Source organism: Rhinolophus hipposideros (genome assembly GCF_964194185.1).
Source record: "Rhinolophus hipposideros genome assembly, chromosome: X".
Taxonomy (NCBI): Eukaryota; Metazoa; Chordata; class Mammalia; order Chiroptera; family Rhinolophidae; genus Rhinolophus; species Rhinolophus hipposideros.
In genome coordinates, this window is record NC_138046.1 from 119,261,838 (window position 1) to 119,280,763 (window position 18,926).

At 42.2% G+C, this 18,926-nt stretch overlaps 1 protein-coding gene and 1 pseudogene across 4 annotated transcripts; both read right to left on the reverse strand.

Annotated features, from left to right (window-relative positions):
- Nucleotides 1-6,615: 6,615 nt before the first annotated feature.
- Nucleotides 6,616-7,231, reverse strand: LOC308494357 (large ribosomal subunit protein eL21-like; annotated as a pseudogene). The gene has a single exon. The product of its transcript is annotated as a large ribosomal subunit protein eL21-like (transcript).
- Nucleotides 7,232-9,516: 2,285 nt separating this feature from the next.
- On the reverse strand, nucleotides 9,517-16,956 carry TCEANC (transcription elongation factor A N-terminal and central domain containing). Of its 3 annotated transcripts, none has more exons than XM_081042096.1 (3): nucleotides 16,890-16,956; nucleotides 15,271-15,396; nucleotides 9,517-10,719 (listed from the first exon to the last, which is right to left on the reverse strand). In XM_081042096.1, the coding sequence occupies exons 2-3, from the start codon at nucleotides 15,317-15,319 to the stop codon at nucleotides 9,653-9,655; spliced, it is 1,116 nt and encodes a 371-aa protein (XP_080898222.1). In that variant the 5' UTR covers nucleotides 15,320-15,396; nucleotides 16,890-16,956; the 3' UTR covers nucleotides 9,517-9,652. The 3 variants fall into 3 exon arrangements, with proteins under 3 accessions (XP_080898222.1, XP_080898221.1, XP_080898220.1); XM_081042095.1 differs by having other exon boundaries at nucleotides 16,868-16,941; XM_081042094.1 differs by having other exon boundaries at nucleotides 16,537-16,941.
- Nucleotides 16,957-18,926: the final 1,970 nt, after the last annotated feature.

Here is an 18,926-nt window from a genome sequence, read left to right on the forward strand (position 1 = left end):
GCCAGGGGCTGAGGGGAGGGGAGGATGGGGAGTGACTGTTAATGGGGACTAGGTTTCTTTTCGGGGTGATGAAATGTTCTGAAATTAGATAACGGTGATGGTTGCACAACTTTGTGAATACACTAAAAACCGCTGAGTTATAACAAAAAATGATTAATGCACATGAGCTAAAAAGACTCATAAGTTACAAACAGTGTTAATATATATATATATGATTTGGGAATGATTATTTTCAAAGAGCCGTTTTTAGAATCACCAACATACAGCCAAGTACACTCTGTAATGCGTAGATAATTAATTCGACAACAGCCACAACATCACCAAACAACTCTTTCAACTATCTTCCTTATTAATACTTGCAGGGTCTTCTAGCAAATAAAACAATGAACAAATAGAATTTAATTTTGATCTCCTTTTCCTTATTTGTTTCTGGTGAACATGCTATTGAAGACTAAAATGGAAAGCCATGCACAAGAAAAGGTTATGACAACTGAACAATTAACCATATCCTAGTGTTTGAGCATATATGGGCCTAAGACTTTATATTATATCTGATGCTCACTCAAAAATACTACATGGGGAAGAAAATCTCAAAAATGTTCTGGGAAAACCTGTTCTCCCTGTTCCACTTTCCCAATTCTCCATTCTTTCCACTCTCAAATTATTTTGCCTGTTGTAATCACTCCCCCTGAATTTGTTTTTAATTCTTTACTTAAATGTACATGTGCATTCATATATCATATTTCTGGCTTTTCTGGTTTTGTTAAGTGTATTAATTCAACAAATATTTGTTGAAGGTTTTCTATGAGCTAGGAACTGTTCTAGGGGCTGGGGATAAGCTGTGAACCAAAAAGACAAAAATCCCTGCCCTTATGGAGTTTACAATTTAGCCAAGGTGGTGGGTGGGAAACAGACAATAAATATAAATAAGCAAGGCATTGTATTTAAATAGTGAATAAAAAAATCTATGAAAAAAATCAGAAAGGGTCTTGGGAGGTAAACAGCCAGGGAAAGCCTCACTGCCCAAGATGACATTTGAGCTAGGGCTTGAGAAAAGTAACTGAAGTCACAGAGTATCCAAGGTAAAAGCATTCCAGGCTAAAGCAATAGCCAGTGCAAAGGTCCTGTGGCAGGTGTGTGCCTGGCACAGTCAAGGACCAGCAAGGAGGCCAGTGACCTATTGCAAGCCACGTGGAAAAAAGTGTTCTCAGGAAGGAAGCACGTGTCAAATGCTGCTAACAGGTTTCATGGTTGAGAATTGTCCCTTGGATTTAGCCACGTAGAGGGCGGAAGTGGTTGTGACCGACACCAGTGGAGAAAGCAGTGCCAGCTAAGAACTCAGGCATTTCATTCAAAGGTTTAAGCGGGAGGCGGAGTTCATTGGCCTAACTGCTGTGGGCAGGACAGCATTTTGCAAACTGGAATATGTGTAGGACTCACTGAGGGCTTTGTGACAGCCTCGATTTGGATTCAACAGGTCTGGATGGGGCCCCCATTTCTGCATTTGCTCCCAGGTGATGCTGATCCCGCTGGTCCCAGCGCCTCACTAAGTAGCCAGAGTGTAGGGCTGATTTTATCTGCAGTTTCCTTCCTGAGTACAGATATAACCAGGGACGCATATGGCAACTGCTCTGGGTTGATTCTAGATTTTCTAGGTTCCAGGGGCTCGCTACCATTGACAGTGCAACTCAAATGTGTGGCTTCAGAAATGGAGAAGAAACAGAGAGAAATGGGGAGCAATGATTGTGGATCGAAGCTTTAGCCTTGTTTGTTGTGTCGCTGAAAGAACAAGGGGCTGTCTCTGCAGAAATGCAAAGACCAGGGCCCAGCAAGCTGCAAACGACGGAGGCCCTGGATGCTGGAAGACTCCTTCCTCTTTACCTGGCACAGGGAACTGGGGGCACCTCCTGGGAGGGCCCTTCGAGAAGATTGCCGTGTTTCTCCATTACAGGTCTGAGTGAAGTGGGACAATAAAAGTTCAGAATGACTCACTGAGATAAATACCCAACAGAGATCCTGTCTCCAATTCCCTCTTTCAGTTCATCTGATTGTGTTTTATAATAGCTTTAATGACATATAATTCTGACCATGCAATGCGCCCATTTAAAGCATGTAATTCAATAGTGTTTGGCATATTCACAAAGTTGTGCACCTGTCACCGCAATCAATTTTTAAACATTTTCATCACCGCCAAAAGAAGCCCCCGTGCCCTTTAGCCACCAGCTCCTTTCCTGGGAGTTCTTTCCTGTCAGACATGGTGAACATCTGCCCCTCCCGACAGAGGGGCACCTGGTTCCCCCGCCCTGGGCGGGGCTCAGTGGAACACTGGCAGGACAAGTCCTGACCATGCTAAGGGTGGGGAGGAAAATGGAAACTAGTTTGCAGCCCTGTCTCTTCAGTCTTTGACAGACAGGCATGTTAGGTGGCATCCAGCCATAGATGACTTGGGCCTCACGGGGCACTCTTGCAAATGCCTTAATGTTTTGTTTCCATCCACAAAGGTGAATTTAGCAAAGTATGATACCGTTTTGATGATTTAAAAGCAGCTGTTGGGTTGTTCTCTATGCCTATCTTTATGTACATTTCGAAAGTGAATATATTCCAAAAATAAAAGTTTTTAAATGGGCTATATTGTAATTTGCTTATTAATTAGACCTGTAACTTTTCCATGGCTGTTTTAGATTTTTTTAGAAATGTGTCATCGTTTGAAAAAGATTAATACTATTTGGAACCTACTCTGATTTGTACCTTGTCTATATTAGAAAAGCAAGAATATGTCCAATGAATTACTTTTTTTTTTTTTATTTACTGTTCTGTAGGATGCTTGCAATGTTTTAACAAAGGATGCAAAACAGCTTGGCTATTTTGTCATAATTGATTATTATCTGTGTTATATAGTTTCCCTAGGTCACACAGAGAATAAAGATCTAAAGACAGAGAATGAAGACATATTTGATAGGAAAGGGGATTGGAAACTGCATTTATAGACTTATAATCTTCAAATTCATCAAAATATAAACATATAAATGTCTCTTTAAAAGCTACATGTTTTTACATTTTAAAATTTAGTATTTTAGGGGCGGCCAGTTAGCTCAGTTGGTTAGAGTGTGGTGCTCTTAACAAGGTTGCTGGTTCAATCCCCACATGGGCCACTGTGAGCTGCGCCCTTCACAACTAGATTGAAACAACCACTTGACTTGGAGCTGATGGGTCCTGGAAACACACACTTAAAATAAATTTTAAAAAGTTAAAAAGAAAAAGACAGGAAGAAAGAAAAACACCACATTAAAAAAAAAATTAGTATTTTAAAAATCACTTGCTTTTCAGAGAAACAGATAACCCACATGGGTGCCGTGTGGTTTGGGAAGGCCCCCCTTATTAGGAGAGTCAACAACCCATGCCAGGTGTTCCTGGCTGACCTCCCCATCCGAGGGAGGGAGTCACAGCACTGGGCCAAGGTGGAGTCTATAAACCACACACTCCTGTTATTGGAAAAACAAACCACCATAAAAATCGTTCAACCTTGCATGGAATTAACAGGAAGCCTGGATGTTTCTGGAAGCAAATTGATATGCAAAAAAAAACAACAAAAAACCCCACTTGTATTATTACGACATAGTCCTGGCTTTGTCTTTGTTTACCCCTCGGCAAGTAATCTGTCTCAGCTTCAATTTCCTTATGTCTAAAATGCTGGCAGGGTAGTTGCAAAGATTAAATGAAATGCTGTATATAAAGTGCTAGGAATCTAGCGAATATGATGATAGAGCATCCTTCCCCCTGCCTCTGCCTGGCTAACTTCATCTCAAGATTTACCTGAAGAGTCACGGCCTCTGTGAAGCCCTCCCTGATACCCTTGGGTCCCCTGCACCCGTCTCTTCAGTGTCTTAAAATGTTGGCTACATGGCATTGACACTTGCCCTGCATTTGTGGGTCCCAAGGCCTGGGGCACTGTCTTGATCACCTCTTTGTCACCAGCACCTGGCGAAGTGTAAACCAATGTGCAATCATTACTGCATAGCCTTTCTGACAACACAGTGACATCTCTGGAAACCTAATTTTAAATAACAATGCAAATGAGATTATGTGAAGTTGTCATGCTTCTCCCTTTGGATTGCGGGCTCTTCTGAAAGCAAGAAGGTGCCTTCTATAATACAGGTCCTTACAGTAAATACCTCTGACAGGAGAACACTTGAGTCAAATATTTTGCATTTACTGGTAAGTTATAAATAACAAAGCAATCTGACCTAAAAGATGAAGGCCCAGCCCTCCCAAAGGCAGTGGAGCACTGCCAGCAGCAGGCTTCCTGACTGGTACTTAGAAATGGTAATAGGGAATGAAAGGGGCCTCTGATCAGAGGAAGTGCTGGGGAAGAGACAGAGCTGCGATTGTACCCAACTTTTTCTCTAAAAGATGTAACATGGACAAAAGGCGAGTGATATGGGAAAACCCATGAAGAGAACAGTTCTACATTCAGATATAATAACTGATGTTTGTGCCCAATGCAGAGAGAGAGAGATTCCCGGTAACCGTGGCAACCAAGAGCCACGCTCTACTTGTGCAGAATTTCTGTGGTTTATTTTATATTATGGGCCACGGGTAGGGAACTTGAGGTTGGTTGTATTTTATGAAACATTCATTTGCAATATTGCCAATGTAGGGAAGGAAAAAAATCTTTTTTCTTCTATCGGCTAGGTTCTTGACTGGGGCTCTGCAACAACAGACAGATTAACAAGGGGAAAGCATACACATTTATTTAATATAAGTTTTACGTGACATGGGAATCTTCATAAGGAAATAAAGACTCAAAAAAAGGGTGAGACCTGGGTGTTTTTATATTAGGTTTGATGAAGAGTGGAAAGTCATGGGAAAGCGTGATAGGACAAAGGGTATGAGTAAACTGGGGGAAACCTAGCAAGGCCTGTCCGTTCAGATTCCTCTCAGCATGTCTCTCCATCTGCAGAGATAAGGATGCTACTTTCCTTGGGTGTGGGAGGCCTCGGGGAGAAGGAAGAGATTAAAGAGTCCTGGCCATTTCTCAAATTCCTTCAGCTTCAAGTATCCAATATACCGAGGCACCATATTTTGGGATAATGTGTCCTGAACCCCATCATCACGGACTTTGTCGACTATAAGGGTATAGGGAGTGCAGTCTCCATGTACTTGTGTTTGAAACCAGGCATATGACATTTGGACCATTGCTGTGGCCACTTAACTAGTATCCCTGCATCTGTCCTTGCTTCCCTCCCCACCTAACTTAACCCAGCAGCCAGAGGGATCCTTCCTAAAGGTCATTCAACTCTTATCACGACCAAGTCCCTTGCTTCCATGGCTTCCCATCAGACTTGGAAAAAACCCCAAAGTGCTTACCATGACTGACAGGGCCTTTATGAACCCTGTGGCACTTTTACTACTGTAGGCAGAAAGAGAAGGGCCATGGGGAGAGAGGGGGAGGAAGGGAAGAAGGAAATAAAGGTGAGAAAGGAAGGAGATGAGATCATTCTTAAGAAAAGGTGCAGCTACCAGCCCGCCAGATTTAGATTTTGGTGACTTGGGACGCCAACTTGGCCCTCAAGGTGAAGTGTAGCTAACTGGAATAGATTACAGTGCTATTAGCATTGCGGGCAGGGAGAACTCTCCACCCCGCGTGTGGTCGTGGCAGTTCCAACAAGGGCCCAATAAGGACAAGGGAACCCCACCTCCCGATGGAAAGGAGGGGTCAGCAAGGACCCGAGCACCACCCATAAATCTTGAATATTTCGCCTCCTCATTCTAATAAAATCCTAAGCCTCTTTGTTCTTCGATGCAGTTGTTCTTCTCTGGACCTGCCTGTTCTCACACCATCTTGAGAGTGTACTATCTCCTTTCTTTAATTAAATCCACTGCTTGCTTGACTTTGCTTTCTGGCTTATTTGGTGCATCCTTGAATTCTTTCCTGCAATACACCAAGAACCCATATTCCGGCAACACTTTGACTTCACCTCTCTCTCTGTCCCCTTGCCACTGCGCCTCAGCTCCAGTCGGCCCCTGCTATACCTTGTCTGTGACAGGCACACCCCCATTTTAGGGCCTTTTCCTGTAAAAATGATTTTAAATTAAATGAAAGATGTTTTACCCTATAAGCAATTAAGAAAAAAAAACACCTTTTCTTTTTAGGGAATAAGAAATAGAATGTGAAAGAATGATTACCTATGTATACTTAGAAAACGTAATGCTATTTCATTGGCTAAAAGAAAAAAAACCCAGGTTACTATTTTCCTATCTCTAGTTGCAAAAGGCACTGACAAAGTTGATATGAAATGAGGAAGAGTACCCAGATTTTTACATCTGGGAGAGTAAAGGAATTTCCATTTTAGGTGCTTTTATCTCTGCAAATTCAGTTTGCAAAATTCCAGTATAAAGAAAAACTACCAAAAAAACAAAAAACAAAAAAAACAAACAGAAAACCCCCAAACAACCCCAAAACACATAAAAAACCCCAAACCGAAAAGCAAATACTGACATGAATTAATCACACTTGGTTTCCATGTGCTGTGCTTTTATACCCACTAAACAGTTTTTTTTTTCTTTAAATATTTCTTTGGGGGAGGGGACACCACACTCCTCAATTAAGAGAAATATTTTTACAGAGGTCTTTTATTTTTTTATACTTATGCCATGAATTCACAGGGAATGGGTTCCAGCCGCTCAGGCTCCTTTCCATTGGTTCTCACAAAGTGTGCTTCTCTGGGTGGGGCAGGCTGGCGTTTCAGCTGAACCCAGGTACCTTTCTTTTTGGCTTCCTTCTTTTTCTGATTATTTTCCTTCACCCGTTTCAGGAAGCTATCTCGGCTCTTAGAAGTGCTTAATATGCTCAATACGAACATTAATTCTCTTGGCAAGAATCTTGCCCTTGACTTGTTTGTTTACAACAATGCCAACCACATGCTGAGTAACATTGTAGACCCTTCCCGTTTTGCCATGGTAACATTTGTGGGGCATTCCTTTTTGAACAGTGCCCATTCCCTTGATGTCCACAATATCACCTTTCTTGTAGATTCGCATGTATGTGGCCAAAGGAACAACTCCATGTTTTCTAAAAGGCCTAAAGAACATATAACAGGTGCCTCTCCTCTTTCCCTTTCTGTTGGTCATTTTGACAAATTACTGGAAGATGGCGGTCCCGGCCGAAAAGGAGCCCCACTAAATAGTTTTTAAGATCATTTCAAGTCATGTCAAACCGCACTTTGTGAAACTTGAAGTTTTAGGGGACTTTGTAAGTTTCTCTTTGGAAAGATTAACATGTTACATCGTAATAAGCAGCCCTGGGAAGCCAGAGGGAGAAAGAGATCAAAATGGAATTCACACTCGATGGCGTCAAGACAATTTCTTCAAAACACATTTTAGTTTTGTGCACCTTTTGGGGAGTTCTGTCATAAGGCAGGTAGACTGTACATGCTTAGGCCTTCAGAGCCCTGACAGAGCAAGTTAGGAGAAAAGAACTGGTGAAAATATGTAGGTTTGTAGGTAACTCCGAAGTAAACTTGTTAAAACAATCACAATTAACATTCTATGAATTTTTTACAAAAGAAAAGAATCAGCTGTAATCACACAGAAGGCTTGTTCTGTTTAAGCATTATACATATTGGTTAAATACCATTTGCAAAGGCCTCAAAGAAGTAATTTCCTCTTTAATTCACTTATTAGAGAAATGTTGGTGGATTAAAAGGCTGAGGTGATGGACTTTCTCTAACAGATTAATGGCTGTTTTTACATAAGCAAAATTGGAACTTCAAACCTAAAGGAGTTCAGAGTATGCCACCCCCAAATATGCCATCCTGGCATGAGGATCGTTTTGAACTGAAAGCAAATGAGAAAAAGCAGACACGGGATGAGCTCCCGGCCCTCCCCCATCTGCCTGAAAGCAGAACATAAATTCCCCTCGTGAATTCCGTACCAGGAAGTGGGTGACAACTTTATTACTAGAGGCGAGATGGCACCCAGAAGAGCTTACACAAATGAACTTGACTAAATAACGATTATCCCCCATGTGTTTACTTCCCCAGTTTGCTGCCCCTAAAAGCTTAAAGCCCTTTTCCTTTGTCTTGCTACTTCTCTATAGACTTGTTCTTTGTTAAGATGTTAGATAAGCCCAAGGTCCAGCCACCCCTTTGCATTACTCATCATTGAGTTTCTCCTGCGTGTGTACCCACTGTGCTGCTCCTTACTAAACTGTTTTTCTCTTGTGAATGCCCTTTGTCAGTCTAATTTGCAGTCCCAGATCCAGAGCCTCAGAGGGTTTTTGTCCTCCCCGCCTGACCTTACACACATGTCCTTGGGAATATGCAGGCTCCCTAACATCAGAAGCCAAAAGTCATAGTTAACGAGTATCCTGGAGACTTGTGCAAAAAAAAAAAAAAAAAAGAAAACGATTCCTTCAACTAAGCAAGAGGACTCGAAACAAAATTCTGTGGGATTAGTTATTGGGTAATTTTCGTTGCTCAAGAGAGACTGTAGAGTGAGAAAAGAGGGGGGAACACAGCAAAGTTCTAGTTACCCAATGTTAGAGCCTAAAGTATTCATGTAGTCAGTCCCACATCTCCAGGAATACGCTTCTCAGCAGTCAGTATTGAGACAGGCTCGGACAGGGAATTTGGAGGATGAAAATCTGGGAGTAGTTTGAGCTGGGCTATTTATGGTTGTGTCGCTTGGGCAAGTCAAGGCACCTTTGTGGACCTGTTCTGTCATCTGTAAAGTATACAGAAGAACAGTCTTAGAGTTCTGGAAAGGATCAAGTGAGGGCGTATGTGTGAGCCATTCTCAACTGTGCATCTTAAAATCATTTGAGGAATTAAAAAAGAAATGTTGATGCCTGGGTTGCATACCACAGATTCAGATGTAATGGTTCTAGGGTGGGCCCTCAGTATCAGTGGGGTTTCAAAGCGCCCCAGATGATTCTAATGTGCAGCCCCTGACAACTATACGATAGGCTGATTATTAAAGCAGCGCTTTTCAAACTTGCTTGGACAGGAACACGTGGGGATTCTGCCAAAATGCAGCTAGGATCCAGTAGCTGGGGGCCTGAGAGTCTGCATTTCTGACAATCTCCCAGATTATGTTGAGCTGCCCTCAACCACACTCTGAGTACAGCGGAGTACTAAGTGGCCAGCAGCACAATGGTATGGAGTTACCCACTCTCTCTCCCCAAACCATCAACTTTTAGTGATAGTGGTGTGAGCTTCAGAAACGCCATTCTTTCCTTCTTCTTAGGATTGTTTTAAAAATAGTGTGTACAACACCTGAAGCTTAAGCTGAACAATCATGAATGTCAACTACAAGTTTGTATATGTGTATATGTGTGTGTATATATGTATATGTATATATGTATATATATATATATAATATGTATATATTTACAAGAAGCGGAGTACAGCATTAGGAATAGAGACTGTGGAAATGTAATGGCTGTGTGCGATGTCAGAGGAGTAGTGGATGGGGGAATGGGGGTTGTCACTGTGTGAGGGATATAAATGATAAATGTCTAACTATTACATTGTTTTGTGTACCTGAAACTAATGGGGGAAAAAAGTGCGTACAAGATGTTTAAAACAAGCCTAAAAGGGTGGTACAAATAGAAGGTGTCAGTCTGGTTATCGGCTGTTAAGAGAACATTTGTTTACAAGCACACCCACTTGCTATGGTACCACTGCTCCCCACATTCATTACAGATTACATAGGTCATCATTTCTTCATCGGGGTTTGAATTCCTCACCCAACTTGGAAGGAAAAGTGTTCCTCTGGCGATTACAGTGACCCTGCAATTGAACTTCTCACAGCGTCTGCATTTTATTTTCTTTGTCTGTGTGCCCTCAATCACCTGGGGAAGATAATGTTCCTGTATGCCAGATTCCGTGTAGGAGGCTCTCAATTGTTTCAGTTCCTTGCTTGCCATTTCCATGACAGTCATTTCGGCAAATTCTCTTGGAGACGTGGCCCCGGAGAGCAAGTTTTGTTGTAAGTGAGAATTTTGGGGGTTCTTCAGATTGGCAACTTTGCTTCTGATGCAAGTTTTATATTTTTTGAGGTTCTTTGAATAAAGGGTAAAAATGTGCTCTTCGATTTCCCTTGCAAAGTTTTGCCACAAATCAGCTTTGGGATGATATGTGGAAGAACTAGTTAAAGCTTCATAAAGAAGTTCTGTGCATTTCGTTCTCATGGGCACTGCAGGATCCAGCGACTCATCCGGTCTCTTGTCAGTGGATTGAGGGTCAGCAGCCTTGATGTGCTCTTCCTTAGGTCCTACTGGACGGGGGCTATTTTCAGGCACAACCATTTCCGTGGCTTTTGCCATAACATCTTGGGATGATAGCCAAGAATTAGGACTGGAGCCGCCCAAAACCTCATCCTGACTTGCGTCATGAGCAAGTCCTGCATTTTCTTCATGTCCACCTGTAGGGGATAATTTAAGGCTCTCCCCTGGTTTGAAATGAGGATCCTTATAAAGAGCTTTCCATTCTGACAGAAGACGCTTGGCTTTCTTTTTCACAGCCACGGTGGGGCAGTTTTTGAGGACTCTGTACACAGCCCTGACTACATCTGTCTGCTGGAGGTGCTCCTTAGTCACATGAAGAATTTCTAGCTCAGTCAGGTGGTTGCCAAGATCCTCAAAGTTCCTTTCAGACATCAGTTGCTCAATAAGGGAAGCGCTCGCAGCGATCTGGGTCTTGTCAGACATTTTTACAGCTGCAAAGAAAAAGAGGTTTCCATTTTCTTAGGCTTGTATTTGCCAGTCACAGCTTCCTGCCAGTTACCTACGTGGTGTTTTCTAAAAGAGTTAGGTCATAAAAATGGGTGCGACATGTTAGAAAATGGGATCCATGGTGTGGTGTGGTTTAGTTTCAAAAGTCTGATTCTCAGCGGTTAAAAAAAAATGGCACTGCAAACAGCTTCTGCATCAATAGCTACTTAAAGAAGCTTGCTGGAAGATCTGCTGCAATTTTTTCCAGTTCTAATTTTACAGATCAAGATTTGTCAGTTCCTTTGGATGGAATTTGGTGGTCACGTTGGAGATGAAATCATGCCAGTATCAGCATCAGCAGGGTAAGGCTGAGCGAGGCTGGACTACGTCCCCCCATACTCCGCTATCTAACTCAACTTGCTGATTTGACCATCTTTAAGTGGTACTTTTCTGAATATACAAGAATGAGAAACAAGGCACAAAGGAGATGCTGTTTTGATGTCCCACGGAACCTAAAGAAAAAATGAGCTAGCACAGGTTGGGAGGCAGATGGAACCAGGTCTGACGGGCCCCAAAGTAAACAGGTGCCACTGTGCTGACATCTGCGTCTTCTAAACAATCAGTAAAGGTTCGACTAAATTATCCTAAGGATTTATGACTCTGGACTAATTGGTCCCTAGGCCAGAGTTTGGTTCCCTTAACTGTTTTCTCTTTTTAACGTTTAGGTATAAAAAGTTGCTTGATGATTATGTCTGTGTGGATCTCATCCTGGGCAGGCAAATGTTTACCTAACCAGTCTATTTTTCCCCCCACATAATCTACATATATACAATCTTGATAGCAGGGACCCTATCCTTCAAAAAACCCATTGACTCCCATTTTATAGCACTTGATATTAAATAACCACCACTGGACGTACACAGGCTAACAACACTGAAGCGATTACAGACAATAAACGCAGTCTTCCTAGAAACCATCTGACAAAGGCTGTAAAATGTAATGTCCTTTTAGTGAGCAATTCTACTTTTATAAATTTACTTTAAAGAAATGACAGACAGGGAGGCTGTATACATAAGAATTTCCTTCAAATTGAGAAGAAACTAGGTTCCAGATAGTTAAACTTACACACGAATATTAATAGCAGCATTATTCATGATAGATGAAAAGTGGAAACAACCCAAATGTCCATCAACTGATGAATGAATAAACAAAATGAAGTATGTCCATACAATGGAATGTTATTTGGCAATAAAAAGATACATACTACATGGATGAGCCTTGCAAACACTATGCTAAGACACAGAAGACCAAATATGGTACGAGTCCACTTACATGAAATGTCTAGAATAAGCAAATCTATAGAGACACAAAGTAAATCTGTGGTTGGCTAGGGCTGGGGAGCAGGAGTGACCAGTGGGGTAGAATGACAAGGGGAGTGGCTGCTAAGGGGGGCAGAGTTTTTCTTGGGGGAGGTGAAAAATCTTTTCTCAAGTTGATTGTGGTGATGAGTTACACAACTGTCAATATAGTAAAAAACCACTGACGTGTACACTTTAAAAATGTGAATTGTATGGTATATCAATTATATCTGAATAAAGCTGTTATTTAAAAACAACACATAAAGTCTGGTCCAAATTTTATTTAAAAATCACAAGTGAAAGGCCAAAAATAGATACACAAAATTTTAACAGTGGCATTTTCTGATTGGTAAGATTTGTTCTTTTACTCTTTTCTGTATTCTCTATGATGAATATGTATTATTTTCATAATCAGAAAAGTTATTAGTCTAATATAATTTCATGAGAAACTCTATACATTTAAGATGTGCACCTACTGAAAAATGGCACGGTAAAACGGAAGATCAATCAACCTTCCTTCTAGAATCAGAATATCGCAAAGGGGCTACATCACCTGTGACTTTGCATTCACATTAGCATTCGCAATTTCCTCAGAAGTCTATCGCTGAATCTAAAACGGCTGACTCTCCCCTCAAACTCTATTACCAAATATAAAGAATTAAATACCCTTGGCCACAACTATGAGGTTTCTCCTGGTGTTTCCGGGCTGGGACAGCTCAAGGATGACCAAGATTCTGGGTCTTACATTTTTACTTCAGAGGGAACTGGAGTGTAGACAACCTGGGCAGTTTCTTTTTTTGTCATTTTTCTTTTTTTAAGTCATTTAACAGTCAGTCAGTGGTTCATCAATTCAGGATCTTAAGTGGCTATTTTTCTAATGATCAGGAATCAATACTTCAAGATCATTGATTTTCCTTTTTAAAATTCCACTTTTAAAGACTAACAACAGTAAAAGAGGTCTTCCTAAGAATCAAAGCTCAGTAAATAAAAACTAGGCAAGATGGCACAGAAGAATAAAGAATACATGCCCTCAACTGCTGGATGTTTCTCTCAAAACGTCTGCCTGGGATCGTGGGGTCTGGAGGAAGTCAAGCAGCCATGTCATGGTGAGGTTCTCAAGCCCTCCCCCATATGCTGGAAAGTTTCCTAACAAAGAAGAAATATTTATCCTGCCTGCATATTCTATATTCATTCTATATGCATCACTACCGCAGAAAGCAGGATTGAACTTTGCTGGATGTCAGCAGGGTGGTTAATAAGAGACAGGTCTAGAGTGCCCACAAGGGGTTAGGCAATATTTAACTCAGGTCAGATCAGAATTTCTCAACGAAGGGTCAGAGTCTCAAGGAGATTCTGAAGGAGATTTAACTGGAACTCCACGGCTTCAGTGCCATGCCAGCAGCAGTCTGTCTTACTAGCAAAACTTGTTCTTTACACACATAAACTTATAGAAGTTGATGTATTCATGTATAAGCACTTTGCTCTTCACTTCATATGCCCCTTTATTTACCTCTCCTCGTTTATTTATTTTTAATTTTTAATTCTGGAAAACTACACATTACCATACAATTTACCATCTTACCCCTTAAGCATACGGTTCAGAAATGTTAAGTACATTCACAGTGTTGTGCAACCAACCTCCAGAACTCTTTTCGTCTTGGGAAACAATCCCTTTCTCCCCGCTAGCCCCCTACAACCACCATTCTCCTTTCTATCTCTATGAATCTGACTACTTTAGATACCTCACATAAGGGGAATCATACAGTATTTGTCCGTGACTGACTTATTTCACTCAGCATGATTTCCTCAAGGTTTATCCATGCTGAAGCATGTATCAAGATTTCCTCCTTTTTTAAGGCTGAATAATATTCTATGAAGAGACCACATTTTGCTTATCCATTCATTCGTTGCTGGACATATGGTTTGCTTCCACCTTTTGGCTCTTGTGAATAATATTGCTATGAACATGGGGGTACAATATCTCTTCAAGACCCCACTTTCAATTCTTTTGGGTATACACCCAGAAGTGGAATTGCTGGATCATATGGTAATTCGATTTTTAATTTTTTGAGGATCTGCCATACTGTTTTCCATTGTCCTCCATATTTGTAACAGCATTTAAATCCTGTTAAACTGTCTCTTTCCCCTATGGGACAATCATGTGACTATAAAGCATTTATTACCCTAGGAGGGTATAGCGTGGAAACAACTGGGATACAAAATTTTGAGAACTGCCATAAAAAGACAAAGTAAACTGTATGTCCAGTTTTGAGTTCTACATAACTCATTCAATAAATATTTATTATGTACCTAGTACATGATAGATGCTGAGTCTCTCTACCTTGAAGGACCTTCCAGCCCAGTGGAAAGAATACAAAGAAACCGGCCAATTTCACTCCACAAGGACAGACACTGGCCACTAAAGGACGCAGGAAGAATACTGAAACTGAACCTGGGCCTGCCACCATCGGGCCAGCTCCAGTTGAGTCTACACTGCCTTCATTCTGATTCATGATGCTTTGTTAGAGGGGTCATCTTCCAGTACAGATCTTAGCAAGATAGTCCTTTATTTTCCCCCTTCAAGCGTGTCAGAGGTTCCCCTCTGCTCTCAGGTTGGAGTTAAGGTCCTTGGCCAGGTGATGAAAAGCTGCCTTCCAGCCTCCTCCGTGACCCCACAGAACCACGGACAGGCACTGCCCATTTCACAGCTCTGAGCCTTTGCTCCAGAAGCTTCGAGCCTAGTCTCTCACGATGAGTCATTCTCAGTCCTGAATGCAAATCTGAATCACCTGGAGAAATTAAGGAACAAAAACAAAAACAAGCAATGCCAGGCCCTTGTTTGATAGAATGGTAATGAATTAGAATCTTTGAAAGTAGGCCTGGGTATTGTCTCAGTTCTCCAGGTGATTCTGATTTAAACCAGGACTGCCACCACTGGAGAGGCACAACTCCCTTCCTGCAGCAGGCCCATCCCAGTTACGCTGTTATCAGCCCAAAGACAGCTCCCGCCCTGCTCCTAGACGGAACGCACAGAACCTGACTTCGGGTTTGCTAGATGAGTGACATTAAATCAGGAAATGTGAAAAACATGTGCTGTGCACAACTCACCTGAGAGCCCTCCTACAAATAACAACTGGTGACTGTCATATTTAAAATGACACGATGCCCCCAATTCCTCATATTCATTCCCTCACTTACCTCTTAACAGTGGAAGACAATGTACATTTATTGAGCAACTCCTTGCCATACACACTCATGTCATCTCAATCGTCACAAGAACCGAGACAGGTGTACAACTTATCTCCATCTTACTGATGAGGAAACCTGAAAAAAACATCAAGTATTTGCACATTGTTTTTTATGGTCCGTACCATGTTAATTTTTGTTAATTGTCTGTCTTCCCCACAAGACCCTAAGAATGACATTTGTTCCATTCACTGATACACACCTGGCAAACACCTGGCCAGTGCTCACTATTACTCAACAAATGTTTTTTGTTAAATGAGTAAACAGCACCCAGGATGTTCTCCTCTTTGCTTGTGAGCTTCATTCTGGTCACTACAGATCACCTTGCTTGTACCCATTGCACCTAAGCTCAGCGCCCTCAGCTTCTTCCACGAGACCAACCTCATCTCAATTCTAGTTAAAAAGTCATTTAAAAAATTCTAGTTCAAAAACAAACAAACAAACAAAAAGGGAGCATGGTGCCTACTGTGGACTAATCAAGTGAGTTCCAGGCGTCAAGCCATTTATGAATAAGGAAGGTCAAGAAGGTACAGTTCCCAGAAGTAAGGAGTATTTAGAACATTGGGTAAATTTCATGACCATTTTGTGCCTCGATTTCCTCATCTACAAAATGGGGGAAATCCCACATCCTAGGATTAATATGAGAATTAGACGAGATAGTCCTTATAAAGTCCTTAGAAGTGTCTGCCTGTTACACTGTAAGCCTGACAATTACACAGGACTACAATGAAAAGGCTTACACATATTTACCACAGCAGGCATTGTTCTGGAACAGGGTTAGCAAACTTTTTCTGTAAAAGGCCAGATAGTAAATATTTCAGACTTTGCGGTCCATCAAATCTCTGTATGGACTACCCAACTCTGGGCTCTTATGGAAGAACAACAGCCATAGACAATACGTCAATGAATGGGTATGGCTTTGTTCCAATTAAGTATTTTTTTCAAAGACAGGCAGGCTGGATTCAGCTGCAGGCCAGTGCTTGCTGATTCCTTTCTAGAGCAACGCTTTCTTCAATTGCAATGTAATACAAGCCACTGACAAAATTTAAAATTGTCTAGTAGCCACGTTAAAAAACAAACAGGTGAAATTAATATTTTATCTAACCCAGTGTATCCAGAATACTGCCATTTTAAGATGCTATCGATATAAACAAATTACTGAGATATTTTATATTCTTTTTCATACTGATTCTCCAAAATTCGCTGTTTTACACTTACTGCAGAACTCAATTCGGACTGGGCACATTTCAAGTGCTCAACAGTTAGGTAGCTAGTGGGAGGGAGCAGTCTAAAGGCCCGCTCTGGTCCGGGTTCGGGTTCGGGTTCGAATGGGTGTGGTGCGACAAGCAAAGCCGGAGGCAAATCGTCCCCGGGTGAGTCTGGCCCCCAGCCCAGAAGCAGCGGCGGCACGGAGAAATCTGCCCACGCCGGGACCTCCGCTAGAGGAGACTAGGGCACGTTCGGGCCTACCCGGCCCAGGAAACACCGAGAGCCTCCCCGAGCAGGTGTGGGTTTCCCCAAGCAAGGGTGGGCCGAGACCCCAGCCAACCTGCAGTTGCAGTGTGTCTCACCGAGAAGCGTAGGCGATGCCTACGGGCCCTCACTGATCCCCTCGCCCTGAGTGAACTTCCGGTTCTCAGGGCGGGACCAAGACGGCTCAACCAATCCAAGCCCGCAGACCAAAGAACGCAGCCTGGATCCAGCGCGTGCGTGCAGTGGAAATGGCGCCTGCGCAGAGGGTCAGCGCCCGTCGGCCCGCCTCTCCGCAGCTGGGTGGCGGAGGTCGCGTAGTCCAGCATCCCTGCATGAGTTGAAAAAAACTAGCCCGACTAACGTTTTTGGGCAGCAAGATTTGTTGAACTACTCTGTAGCCTACCCTATTTGCTTCCAGTCAAGACAGTGCTCAGCTAAATGTTGACAAAACTTTGGACAAAAATACGAATTATCTATTTAACGCAGTAATTAATTCAACAGTATTTACTGCATCCCTAGCATGCATCAGTTCGATACGAAAGTAGTAGACATTCATGAAGTAGCCATGTGCTTCCCGCGCTAATCATCTGTACACATCTTTCCGTGGAAGGGTTCAATAAAACCAAAGTGATGGTAGAACTAGAGAATGTGGCAGCCTTCTTTGCTGATCCCCTTCTATAAGGTAACTTGGGGGAAGGTTCAAGGAAGCAGGGCTTTGCTCTGGACTGAATGCTGTAATGAAGCAGGTGATTCTATGATTGAGCAATGTAATAAACCTTACCTATAAGGAGGGAAGACAGACCAAGGTTAAATGTGTAATTAGTAAAAAAGTAAAAGTAAACAAAACCCAGCAGCAACTCAGTTTTTAAAACTGTTGAAATACTGCCGGTCCATCCTGGATATAGCCTAAGAGATTTTAGTTTTAAAAGGCTATTGCAATAAGATTGTTTCGATCACAGAACAGTGCAACACGTATAAATCTATGGAACAGGCTGGGCTCTGTAAGGTGTATGAACGAAGAGACTCTTAATTTTTTTTTCCCTCACCACTGCCTTGAAACAACCTCTGTGGGCTCTCTCCCCTGCCCATTGGTTCCTCCAGGGCTGGAGCTTGAGGCTTGAGTAAACCCCACAGCTTTTCCAATGACTCTCAGGTATAAAGAAATAATCTTATTTTTAGGTTGTTAAAAAGTCCATTCTAATCCAATATAAAAAATTCAATTACTCATCCAATTAGAAGTTCTGACCTTTCCTCAGCTCAGTTGTGGTCTGTAACTCTGTGGAACAGCAAAGGGGAAAGACATGGATCAATTTCTTCACTTACCTTATTGCACCCTTTCTGCGCTTCCTCCACTATTTTCTGGTCTCTGTCAGGTGAGGGTAGGAGGAGGAAGGAGCAGTAAAAGGTCTTAGTTAACTTGAGTTGTAGGTTGAATGGTGGTCCTCCCACCAAAGATAGATATGTATCCCCAGAATCTCTGAATATGACCTTATTTGGAAAAAAGGGTCTTTGAAGATATAATTAAGGATCTTGAGGTGATAGCATCCTGGAATACCCAGGTGGGCGCTAAATCCAATGACAAGTGTCCTTGTAAGATACAGAAAAGGAAATAAACACAGAGACAGAGGAGAAGGCCACATGAAGATGAAGATGCACATTGGAGTTGTGCAGCCACAACCAAGAATTCCTGGAGCCACCAGAAGCTGGAAGAGGCTAGGAGGGATTTTCCCCTAGAGCTATGGAGGGATTGTGCTCCTGTCAACCCCTTGAGGTTGGACATCTGGCTCCAGAACTGTGAAAAAAATAAATTTCTGTTATTTCGTACAATTAATAATGTTGTTACCTGGTATTGGAGTTCTCTGTGTGCTAATGTCCAAATGCTGCCTCTTTGTTCTTTGGGGATTTTTTTTTGGAGACACCCCCCTCCCTCCCCTGTTGCTGGGAGTCCCTTCTCACCTATTCTCAGATGATACACTGGTTGAACATCAGCTCCTGCTTTTGGTGGCATGTCCCCACCCTGCCTTTTTCTGTTGTGTCACCTCATTGCAGACAGGCCTCTTGGGCAGGGTCCTTTCAAAACAGCCGCAGGCCAGCTATTTGCTTGATGTACACTTAGCAGACGGGAAAACCCCAGC